This window comes from Rhinolophus sinicus, linkage group LG09 (assembly GCF_036562045.2).
Source record: "Rhinolophus sinicus isolate RSC01 linkage group LG09, ASM3656204v1, whole genome shotgun sequence".
NCBI classification, from domain to species: Eukaryota; Metazoa; Chordata; class Mammalia; order Chiroptera; family Rhinolophidae; genus Rhinolophus; species Rhinolophus sinicus.
In genome coordinates this window covers 69,866,059-69,879,049 of record NC_133758.1, presented here as the reverse complement: position 1 = coordinate 69,879,049, position 12,991 = coordinate 69,866,059, and the positions used below count along the sequence as shown (strand labels likewise).

The 12,991-nt window shown below is 34.4% G+C and overlaps 1 protein-coding gene across 2 annotated transcripts in view; it reads right to left on the bottom strand.

Moving 5' to 3' along the window:
- The window catches only part of ORC5 (origin recognition complex subunit 5), a 78,570-nt gene that overhangs the window by 30,079 nt on the left and 35,500 nt on the right, over positions 1 to 12,991 (bottom strand). For both annotated transcript variants that reach the window (XR_012498863.1, XM_019713598.2), the window contains exons 9-12: positions 8,833 to 8,885; positions 7,329 to 7,441; positions 6,355 to 6,402; positions 195 to 305 (exon numbers count right to left, since the gene is read on the bottom strand). Coding sequence is in view for 1 of the 2 variants with exons in the window: in XM_019713598.2 (XP_019569157.1) it covers positions 195 to 305; positions 6,355 to 6,402; positions 7,329 to 7,441; positions 8,833 to 8,885 (325 nt within the window). In the remaining variant the exon portion in view is untranslated. The remainder of the gene's footprint in view (positions 1 to 194; positions 306 to 6,354; positions 6,403 to 7,328; positions 7,442 to 8,832; positions 8,886 to 12,991) is intronic.

Sequence of the window (12,991 nt, the reverse complement as noted above, 5' to 3'; positions counted from 1 at the left end):
ATGTAAATTCAGTGATACCCTCAAAGACTCTATACTTGGAATTTTCAATTACTTACCAAGAACACTGTTCATTATATAGCTAAAACACAAACATGCTGACCAAAACTCTAAAGGCCTGGAACCCTACCAGCTATACTACCTGAAAAATTTCATAAAGATAAAGACGATAGATAATAACCTATCAATAAGCTTACCTGTGAAAATATATTTGCTGTTGGAGCAACTCTGCTGTCCACAATACTGTATAATATTGCTAATAATCTATCCAGTGGAAACAGTTTGGGTCCAAGGAGATGATTGCTTGTCTGTAACAAAAAAGAACATGGATTTTCTTCTTATAGCAGAGAACTCACTTTCTGAACTATAAATTCCCAGTAACAATATACTTATACTCTACAGTTGCCCAAAGATGCTAACAAACCCAACTTGCAGTACCTGATGTAATCACGATTTATCATGTAACATTTTCTTCAAGATTTTATGACTTAGCAACAAATATTAATTAAAGAATTCACAAGTCACTCAGCCTAGTCCTAAACATCACCCCTATTTTGCTATTGTAACCAGATGGTAAGTGACTTAGCTAAGTCATTTGTCAAGATAGTACATAACCAAAACCAGGGTCTAGGTCCTAACTCCTAGCCTAGAACTTACTACTTCCTTCTCACCATTCCTCTTTGTGCCACAGGCTGGAAAATGTGTTTATTCATCATTAACAGTTCAAGAAAGATCAGCTGTAGTGAATACTAGCTTTGAAAACTAATAAAATGTTTTATAATTTGTGACTAAGCTGTTGGCCCAAAACAATGTAAAATTCATAAAAAGTTTAAAGACTGTAAAATGTTCATATTGATATACAAAGTCATACGGTACAATTACTTGTCACTAGAAAACTGCAGTGCTCAAGGTCTACTCTGTTAGATGATTTTAGCAGCAACGTAAGAATTTAAGTACTGTATACTAGCAAATGGCAAATAAAATGGGAAGGTATATTTACGTGCATGGGAATAACTATTTCTTTAAAGAAGAATGACTGTAAAGAAAAATACCTGCTCAGAATTATAAAAGGAAGTATCTACCTCTGCCATTTATATCTAAAAGATAGTTTAGAAATCATGTTTCCAAGTCTTAAATTTTATATGCTTTTCTGATTAAATACTTCAAACATTTACAGAAGTTAACATAATAAATATCAATGACCCCACCAACAAATTTTGTCAAACCCTAACATTACACAATATGTCCAAAGAAATAAAACATTAAATCACATTACAGATCAGCTGAAGCTCCCTTGCACTCCTCTCACTTCCCACGCTCCCCATCCCTCCCTAAAAGAAACCACTATCCAGAATTTGGTGTTTTTACCACTTTCATGAGGTTTTTATACTATATACGTATCCATAAACAATATACAGCATTGTTTGATCTAAAATTTTACATAAATAATATCACTTTGGACATAGCACTCTACCGAATGGTTTTCCTTAGACATTGTTTTTGAGATTTATCATATTGACACTTATAGCTCTAGTCCATCTTTAAACTATCCCACAGAATTCCATTTTATGACAAATCATCACTATCACAAATAATATTGTGATGGACAATCCAGTTACATTTTTCCATGTGCACATGTATGAGTTTCTCTTGGTGGGGTTGCTAAATTAAAATATAGGGCACAGACAATGCTATGTGTTTACCAACACTGTTTCTCCTTGGGACACAGGAGGACTACATTTCTCAGTCTCCTGCAGTTAAACGGAGGTCATACAATTGTGTTCTGGTCAATGGGATATGGGTGAAAGTGATGTAAGCTACTTCTAAGTCTGGCCTGCAAACCACTGGATCGTTTAGTTTTCTTTCCCTTTGGTGGTAACTTTGGAGGCTATCATGTTTTTCACTTGACCTAAGATAAAAGTATGCCACCCAACTCATATTCAATTGTGTCATGGGCAATATATAAACCTTTGTTATGTTAAGCCACTGAGGGTTAGAGGGTTTATTTTTTTACTGCAGCACACCTCAGCCTACCTTGACCAATACAAAGTACATTCACATATTGCCAACCTGCAGAATATTCAGGCTCTTCTTCCACATTTTCACCAACACTTGGAATCATCAGACATTTTTTTCAGTTTTCCCAATCTGAGAGTGTGAAATACCTTACTGCTGTTTAAAGTTTCATTTCTCTCATTAGTGAACATGGCTGATAATCACGTCATGTTTGTTAGACACTCAAGTTCCTTTTTGTATCATTTACCCATTTATTGATTCGATTTTTGCTCTTTTCTTGTTGGTTTGTATGAGTCTTTAAAAACTAGATACTAATCATCTGTCAGTGGCATGAGTTCAAGAACAATAGTTAACATCATGGTGGGATTTGAAGTCAGATGGTCCTGGAATTGGATGCTAGTTCTACCACACTACGTAATCTTGGGCAAGTTATAAAATTTCTCTTTAATACCCCAGTATATCCTCATCTAGAAATAAGGACAAGAATAACCACATTCATTAGATCACTGTGAGAATTAAATGAGATCATGTGCAGAGCTTAACAGTGTTTGGCTCATAAGTGCTCACAGCTTTCAGTATTACCATCATGATACCGTGTTTCCCCAAAAATAAGACCGGGTCTTATATTAAGTTTTGCTCCAGAAGACGCATTAGGGCTTATGTTCAGGGGATGTCCTCCTGAAAAGTCATGCTGGGGCTTATTTTCCATTAGGTCTTCTTTTCGGGGAAACACAGTACATTTGTTTATGTGTTTTTTTTCTTTTCTAGACAAATGCCTTGAAAACAATATTTTATTCACCATTTTACCCCTAGCACTTGGGATTGTTAGTTAAATAAGTGGAGAAATGGATAATGAATGAATGAATACAATAGTGTTTAGAGAAAAGAAAAAATTAAGGCAAATGTTGAGATAGCTAAATGGAATTGGTGTCCCTGCCCTCATTATCACTTAGAAGTGACTTGAGGTTAGTAAAAATCAGCTAAATTCCTGAAGTGCTGGGAATAATGTGGGAGGCAAATCAGGTTGAGAATTACACTGTGAAAGCTGCTGATACTTCTTTGATTTTCACTTTTGTTTTTATTTTGTGATTAAAAAATACATTTCCAATTTAAAATTAAAGTGTCCTAGTGGCATGCAGGGCATATGGCATTTATTTTCTTCACTGAACCGTGTGTGCTATAAATGAAAAATGGCTTCCTACCTAGAGAGGAAGGCAAAGTCTGAGGAATACCTCACTAGATTCACTACAGGTCATTAGAGAGAATGAAGAAGGCCTATAAGAATGGAAGAGAGAATCAAAAAAGGAAACCAAGTAAAATAATTTTTGAGGGGGTGGAACGGAATCAAAATTGGTGTAGAGTCAAGAAAATTAGAGACAGGAACATAAACTTAGAGTTATGAATATTTATGTCAGAAAAACAAAAACTAGAAACAGTTAAAAGTTGCCTTTGGGGAATAGGGGCTAAGGGTGAGGAGAGGAAAAGGATGTGCTTTTCCACATAAACTAACTGGCAAGTAACCTGGTACCACACAGATGCATTAATTGAATTAAAAAGTAAAATCTTAAAAAAAAATCAGTGTCAGCTGAGGACACACAGAGAAAAAGAATCATACAACTGAAGATATATTAATAGATTTAAGACAACTGTTGTGATAATTATTTGTGTGGTTTGCTTTTTAATGTTTGATGCCTGATTAACGGAGAGCTTTGTGAGGGCGAAGACAATACCATTTTGTTCTCCACTCTATCTGTAGCATCTAGCACAGTGCTTGGCAGAAAGTAAGAATTCAACCAAGATTTTAGGAAGAGAGGGGAAAAAATATTAAAAAACTGGTAAGTATACACAGGGAGCTTTCAGTTAAGCTCAGATTTTAGAACATGAACCAAAGACAAAAGAGGCTACTATAAAAGTCTAATCTGTAAGAATAACATCAGAAGAACTAGAGTTCATCTAGAACTAGAGACAGCTTTATGATGTCTTTGCTCAGTCTCCTGTCAACACAGTCCTTCTCCTAGACTTGTACAAAGCCACCCATTCCACAAGGATGGTCTAAAGTGCCAGTCCTTTCCCAGTCCTCACTCATCTTCATCACTCAAATTATCTCCCTCCTCAAATTTCTTAAATGCTTTCCTCTGTCTAAAGGATAAAATTCTTAGCTTTATGTTCATTCTTTAATTTTCTTCATTCATTCATTCCATTGATTCATTTGTTCAATCAACACCCATCAAACATCACCAAGTGCTGAGATACGGAGCTGAACAGATGGGCCTCCTTTCCTTCGGAACTGGTGAGTGAGGCTATTCCTCCACAATTTGCCCTCAAGTGACTTTTCTCTGAAACTCACCACACACTCCAGCCAACTATATTTCATTATTTCTTTTATATGCCCTACATTTTCTCACGTCTACTTCTTGGCTTAAATCATTTCAACTGAAATGTCTTCCTCTTCCAACTTTGCATGTCTAATCCTCACCATTCTTTAGAGCCCACTCAAATGCAAGCCCTACCACCAATTCTTGCCTGACCAATCCAGGTATAAGTACTCTCTCCTACCAATCCTTTATGACCCAAAGCATCCACACTTGAAAGAAAGAGGGTACAAAGTCAACAATCTGCCTATGGTGGAAGGCCTAATCAGAGACATCTCAGCGAAAGGGCATACCAGAAACATCTTTTCAACCCAAGCAAATGGTTTTGTTAAGGGATTTCCCCTTCTAAACTCAGGCATTGTGTGAAGAGAGGAAAAAAGTCTTCCCTGAGAATTTTAACTAAAGCTAGGGCTAACAATGATGTGGGGGCAGAATTCAATCTTTGTGGTCTAAAAATCCACATGTGAGAATTGAACTTCGAATGATCCCAGGTTACTGGTGTTCTAGCGCCTGCACAGAAGTCAACGGAAGACCTTTCTAAAGGAACACACCTCAGGTCTCAAAAATTCCAAAGATTAAGTTGAGCCAACAACTAAAAATAAGAAAATGTTCAGGAAACAAGGCATCTGTGCATGATACAGTAAAAATAGAAAATGTGGAATTAGACCAACAAGGACTTCTAATATCAGAATATAAGATAAAGTATATAAAATAGGTATTTTTATGTTAAAGACAAATATGACTAGAAAAAGTACAAAAGTAAACAGATAAACTTGAAACAAACTGATAAAATTTCTAAAAATCATAAATAAGATTACTGAAATTACAAAGCTGATGTAAACAGGAGAACAGACAAAGCTGAAGAGAAAAATCTCATCATAGAACTGAAGAAATTACCCATAATATAGCACACAGAAACCAAGTGAATGAAGAATGAGAGCGAGATAAGAGACAAAGAGGGCAGAGTGAGAAGACATATCATGTCTCATCTGTATCTCAGGAAGACATGGTAGAGAGAATGGAGAAGCAATATTTGAAAATATTCTCATTTCTGAGAATTTATCAGAAATGAATAAAGACATCATTATTCAAACTCAGGAAGCAAAATCAATCCCACGTAAAAAGAAATCCAATCTCACAAACACCACACCACACGAAAGGAAAAGAAGACTTAAAAGCAGCTGGAGAAAACAGATAATTAAAATAAACAGACTTTTTCAGTAGAAACAATGAAGCCAGGAGACAGTAAGACAATGTCTTCAAAGTCCTAAAACACTTTTAATTTAGAAGTGTGCAATGAGCAAAACCACTTTTAAGAATGAGAGCGAGAAACAAATCACGCCTTCTGTAATGCAAAGTTTACAGTTCAAACTTCTCCATCTTCTGCCAAGAGAAGCAGCAGGGGCTTAGATATATGAAGTGGAACAAAGGCTCCTTTCAACTTCCTGCCCCAAACCCCCATCTTCAAAGGTACTCAGTTTCTCCAATTCCTGAGCTTTTGCAGATTTCTCAGGCCAAATCAGCTTGCTGGAGAGGTTTCAGCCTCTCTGGTCTGCTGAGTCACCTGTGTATCTATCTACTATGCAATTCCAAATTTTCTGGGTCTCTCATCTGCTTAATCCTTTGTATGTTTACCTCTTTTATTTCTTCAACGTCATTTTTGTGGGTGTTCCCAAGGGGGAATAAAGGAAAATCAGCTGTGCTTAATTAAAAATTCCAGGGTGAACTTTTTCACCTATACTAAAAAGACTTGTCAACTTCCCTTTTACCTCTAGTACCAGCTCGCCTAAATGTGCCTTCAATTGCTTTATACAACATAACAAACTACTAGTACAGTATTATAATGGTACCACAGCAATATAAGTAGCTTCTTATATCTAAATGACTAATAAAAGCATGCATTTATCCACTTCCTACAGAATCCTAAATTCATGAGTTTTTCCCATTAGAGAAATTAAAATGTAAATACCTTTTCATGTTTCTTTAGAAAGTTGGTTTTCTTGATTTTCCCATGATGCTGCAATTAAGGAAAATAATTTTTAAGATGAAAATAAGACAGTATTCCACAAAAACAGAAAACATAATTTATTTAAAACATGGCATACCTAATACTAATGTATCTTAGGTTTTTTAATTTTATTCTACTTATCATTTAAAATACCACCTTAAAATATCAACATATTTTAGGCTGATTTGACTTAGATTTCAATTATATACAGATTACTTTTAAATGTAAAGAAAAAGGTTTTTAAAATAAAAGTGATATTTCCTAAAAGAACTTATTATACTGATAAATTACAGCATATTTACTTCTATAAAAACAAAAATTCTAAAGATAAATGGATTTTTCATTTATCTAAAGATAAATGAAAGCACTGATTGAGAGCATTTAATTAAGTACTTGGTATTCAATAAAAGAAAACAAAAATAGATATGGTTCTTGCCCTCATGAAACTAAAGATTAGTGGGAGAGATAGGCAAAAAAATAAAAATTCACTATAAATACATTTCATAATAAATAAAATTGCATATTTTTTTTTCAAAAATTAAACAATTCTAAAATGAGATTTCTTCAGCTAATATATACGCAGAAGAGGCTCCTGAAGGTTCTAAATAATGTATGGAGTATATGACACTACAGCTGGAGCTTTAGAAGAATAAAAGTTACCACACTTAAAATTATTCCCATCTCTCGTATTCAAACAAAACCTTATTTATGTATTTTTCAAATCTAGACTTATTACCTAAAGTATACCTGAACTCTTCTATGAAACTATTTTTCCCATTCAGATTGTGATCTTAAAGTTTTTAGAGGATGAGTCCTAAATACATATTTAGCAATCTCTTACTCTAATCTCTGCCCCTTAGAAATTTACAGTTATTGAAAAATTTCAAAATATTCCTGGGATCTTCAAAAATAAAGTGAAAAGAAGTAATTATCACCTTAAGGAAGAACCTCTTGTCAGTTCTTGCTGGATTATATGAAGCGAGGTACGCAGCAATTAGAATAAACTTAGAGTAATATGGAAGTTCCACATGAGTATACGCTGAGAGACCTATACAACAAAAAACTTTTATGAAGGTATTTCCTAGGCAACCATTGGATTTCAAGCATCTCATCTTTTCTCATTTACCTTTTGACTTCCATACAGCATTCTCTAGTCAAAATGACCTATGCCTTGAGCTTCAAGTGCCATGATAATGATGGTGGTGGCAGTGAACATTATTACTGATATGTTTTGCTCATTCCATCACGTGTTTGGCTCCTATTCTTAAGTCTACATCCTACGGTTCCTGCTCTTCAAAGCCACACTCTCCATTAAACCTTCCATGATGCTTCCCTACCACACCAAAACAGAAAAATCTGTCCTCTACTATGAATTCCTACTTTGTATATTTCACTTACAGCCCATGTAACTTTATACCTTGTATTAACAGTTAATTATACTGAAATTATATTTCTTACCAAGCTATACTGTTCACTGAAGGAGCCACACTTTTTTTTTGTATCCAGTACCTTTCACAAAGAAACTAATTGAATGAATGGATAAATACAACAATTGGGTCGATCAAGCAGCAGTGATCTTTATGAGGGAAAAAGGAATCTGATATTTACTGAAAACACAGTATATGTCAGTCACTGTGCCAGGTGCTTTATTTAAGCATCTCTGAATCTTTGCAGTAACTTAAAGCTAGATATTCTTCCCATTTTACATGAAGATACTGAGCTGTGCTCAAGGTCACACAGTTAGGGAGTAGTGCAGACCAGTCACTGCAGATTTTCTAACTCCAGACCTATTTCTTTCCATTAAAACACACACTGAAAATCACTCGTGTAGCATCTCGAACACTGAGAAACCAAAAGAGACAAAACAGAATCTCAATACCACTTCATTTCATACCACTTCTCTCAACCACTAACCACTGATCTATTTTTTAAACAAGAATATTTTAATCACTTATTTTTTTAAAAAAGTAAAAGTTGTTACATTGGTATAAATCCAAAGTAAGTTTCTTTAAAGAAAACAAAAGCACAAAGTTTTTAAAACATAATCAACTGAAATGCATCCCCCAAACGAGATTAACATAAAATTGGGTTTATTTCATAAAACTCATGAAATACTTACTCGTACATACTGAGGTAAAATTGCATCATATAGTTGTTTTAACAAAAGCATTTAACAAAATACAAACTGCTTGATTTTCATCTGATAATAATCTAACATTTAGAAAACAGAAAACTGGTATTCATACTTTACTTTCTTCCATTAAAATGAAGGTTCACTTAAAAGAAAATCATAAATTAAAAAATCATTATAGGTTATAAAGTAAATTTACTTTTATAACACTACTGACTGTAATCTGCAGCATTAACTTTAGTGTCTTGATTATTAGTAATCAAATAAAGAAGTGTCTCTGGTAATTGTCTCAATACTTCCTTTGATACCTTTCAGTTGTCCTGGGTCTGTGTCATCTTTCTGTAGCTTTTCCCACTGTGAACTGAAAGAAAATAGAAAAACAATAATAGGTTGCAAATATACTAAATCAATATACTATACTTGAAACAGAGTCCTACAAAAAGTAAATTTTTAAATTTATTTACAAAGATTCAATTTCCCTATAAACAAGTAATGTACCAGGGGTGCCAAAAAAATGTATACACATGACTTGTATTCATTTTTTGTTATCGGTATATATTGACTATTACAATTATAATAGTTTTTTCCTTTCTTAACACGTTGTGTACGGCGGGGTTTAAATCCCTCGTGAAGATTCTCGTGATCCATACGCAACGTGTTAAAATGTGAATACATTTTTTTGGCATCCTCTATATACACAATACAAGGTCGGACAATTAAGTTTGCAAACTCATCCTAGAAAAAGTGCTACACACCTCATTATGGTCACCTTCGAAGTACTCTCTTTGGGAAGCCATGTACCGACACCAGCACCTAGTCCACCCTTCAAAGAAATTTTGGACCTTTTTTTGGAATGGCCATCAGAACTGTTGTCGTATTACCTTGATATTCTGGATGTGATCAAAATGTCTTACTTTCAATATTTATTTTATCTTCAGGTAAAGAAAAGTCATTGGGGGCCAGATCAGGTGAGTAGTGAAGGTGTTCCAATACAGTTATTTGTTTACTGGCTAAAAACTCCCTCACAGACAGTGCCGTGTGAGCTAGTGCATTGTTGTGATACAAGAGCCATGAGTTGTTGGTGAAAAGTTCAGGTAGTCTAACTTTTTTAGGTAGCCTTTTCAGCACGTTCAAATAGTACACTTGGTTAACTGTTTGTGTAGTTAGTACAAATTCATAATGAATAATCCCTCTGATATCAAAAAAGGTAGCAACATCGTTGCAACAAGTTCGCAAACTTAATTGTCATACCTTGTATATATGTTTATACCGCTATAAAATCATTTCGTATATATTAGAATAACATGAACTCATATACCAACACTCAGATATTAATTTTTTTAAATCTCTTTTCCTCTGATCATAATTGTAAAGCTATCAAAAAGTACCAACAAATAAACAGTATCACCTATCATTCAGTAAAACTCCCAATGATCCAGTTACCATATTAGATACAATTGTTTTATGCTATTTCTAACCTCAGTAACAATCTCTTAGAATAAGTATCATTACATCAGAAAACTGAGGCCCACAGGTTAAGTTAGTTGCCCAAGGACACCAGCCAGTCAATAGCTGAGCTAAGAACTAAATCCTTGTAGAATGCCTGCAGACTTCATGCTATTTCCACTCTCCCACTCTCTTACTTGCAATTAAAACTGTTAAACATCCCTAAATATTAAGACTATGAAGTGATTATATGTCAACTCAAAATCACAAGGAAACACACCATAGTGTAGTGAAAAGACTGCCCGGGGATACAGAAGTTTTAGTTGTACGAGACCCGAAATAAATCACTAACCTCATCGAAAAGGCAGTTAGATGCAATGATCTGGAAGGACCCCCTCCAACTCTAAAACTTTCTTACATGGCTCTTAATATGCTAATTTAAAAGAAAATGCCATATCAAAACAATTAAATACCCTAAATCAAACTGTATATATTTTTTCAAGTCTGCAAGCACAGTTGTGGAGAGGAAACCTAGTATAACAAACTGACTTTCAAAGTAGATCATTTATTCCACCTTATGGCTGAACAGTGCTTCAAAGATTAGAAAGTATTTTCACATTCATTACTTCTTGTAAGTGCCAACAAAAATAAATTTTTATCCATTACAATGTTATAACTCAAGACTTTGCAATTTTAAATTATTAAGATTTTCTTACAGAGCAATTACCCATTTAAGTTGTTATTTAAGCTCTCAAAAGACGACCAGGGAAAAACTGACCATGTTTAATTGTAAGAGAAGAGACTAACATTTACTAAATGTCTATTATGAATCCAGCTCTTAACATATCCCATTTAACCCACATAAACTTTTGAAAGACTCATTTTTCTTTTTTCACAAATGACAAAACTGAGTCAGAGAGGTTCAAATTGACTAAGGTTGACTAAAGAAGAAGATGCCTTTGCATATATAAAGATACATATATTTGCCTATTTTTGAGAAAAGATAGAGAATAGACCAGAAATGCTATATGTGGTTATAAAAAGAGTGAAAACAATAGGATGGATGTGAAACTTCTTTGAGTACACTTCTCTTAAAATGTAGTTTTAACTTCTGAATTGTTCTTTGATATTCATCTCTTCTTCAACAATGAGTTTGTTCTACTTTGCCCTATCTCTCCCTTCTCTTCATTTTTTTAACTTTGTAACTGTACTATTTTTACCGTCAGAACACGTAAAAAAATATATATACACACACACATATACCATATACATATGTAATATATCTCATATATATGGCATATATATTATATAATACCATATATACATATATATGTGTATATATACATATGTGTGTATATGTATGTATATATGTATATACACACACACACATATATACGTGGTATTCCTCTACCTTTGTTTCCACCTTGTAGTTTTGAGCTAAAATTAGCTTTAGTGCTCATCATAAATCCTTTTGCTAGTTTCTGCAGTCATCTTTGTTGCACCAACACTGTCATGAGTAGACTATTCAGAAGGAGTTTATGATTATAGAGTTCCGAGTTCTTACATGTTTAAAACTTTTTCTATAGCCCTGATATCTTAATGACAGATTGGCTGAATATAAAATTCCTTGCCTCACACTTCCTTTCTCCTTGAGTTTCTTGAAAATGTTGCTATACTTCTTGTCTTTACTAGATTTACTTGCCTTGGTAAGTGATCAATCTTTTTGCCTAGGTCAGAGATATATTTTTCTTTAATGTTTACTTTTAAAGCTAAAAGTACAAGAAAGTCTCTCCAGTAGGCTGAATAATAGTCCCCGAAGATGTCCATGGATATCCCTGGAACCTGTGAACATTACCTTACGCGGTAAAAGGGACTTGACAGATGTGACTAAGTTAAGGATCTTGAGATGGGGATATTATTCTGGATTACCCAGGTAGGCCCAATGTAATCAAGACTCTTCTAAGAGAAAGATAGGAAGTCAGAGAGAAGATAAAAATGATACATTACTGGCTTTAAAGACAGAGGAAGGAATACAAGCCAAGGAATGCAGGTAGCCTCTCGTTGCTGAAAAAAACAAAGAAACAGATTCTTCCCAAAAGCCTCCAGAAGGAAGGCACCCATTTTAGACTTCTGAATCCAGAAATGTAAGAAAATAAATGTGTTTTGTTTTAAGCTACTAATTTGTGATAATTCATTACAAAGTAATAGACTAGGGCAGTCTCTCCAAATTGACTATTCTAGGCCAAATGGAAAGATGAACCTTTTATTATGTAGAGCCAGGTTTTCTTTTACTTCTGGAAAGTTTTCTTAGATTGTAGTTTTAATTCATATCCATCGTTTTCTTTCTTCAAGGACTCCAATTATACATACATTGACTCTTTTTTGCCTAACACAATTATTACATTCTACTTTATTATTTGTCTCTCTTTATTTAGTTTTGTCCTCTTGGTTGTTTTCATCTCTCTCCTCATTATCCTTTATTATATTCTCAATTGAATGCATTCTCCCTTGGAAATCTTAAAATTTCATTTTCATTTCTGAGACGATTACTTTTGCTTGGATTTCATTCCTGGGATTGGTTAACTTTTGTTTCCCATCCTCCTCTTCTTTGGCCATTTATTCCGAGTTGTTGAATTTCTAATTTAAGGTATTTTTTTCATATCTGAAAATGCTGTTTAAAAATTTTAAATCAAGTTGGAATATTGTGTTACATCTACCTCTGCTTTATTTTGGGTGGGAAGGGGCAATTTTCTCAGTTGAAATTAAAGCAGGGCCGGTTAGGACCCCCATAGTGGAGGCCTCACTGTGACCCCAGCCTCACCTTTCCTTGCCTTATAGCTTAGTAATAGACTGTTCCCCTGCGGCTTGAGCTCTGAATGTCCTGTCCCAGTTCCCTGCTTTAGAAAATTACCCTGAAACTTGATTAATACCTTTCTGCTTATTGATCACAATCTCTATGGTCTAGCATTCTTTCCCGGCTACTCCCATCAGTGTTCCTGGGTTGCTGATGCCACCGGAGAA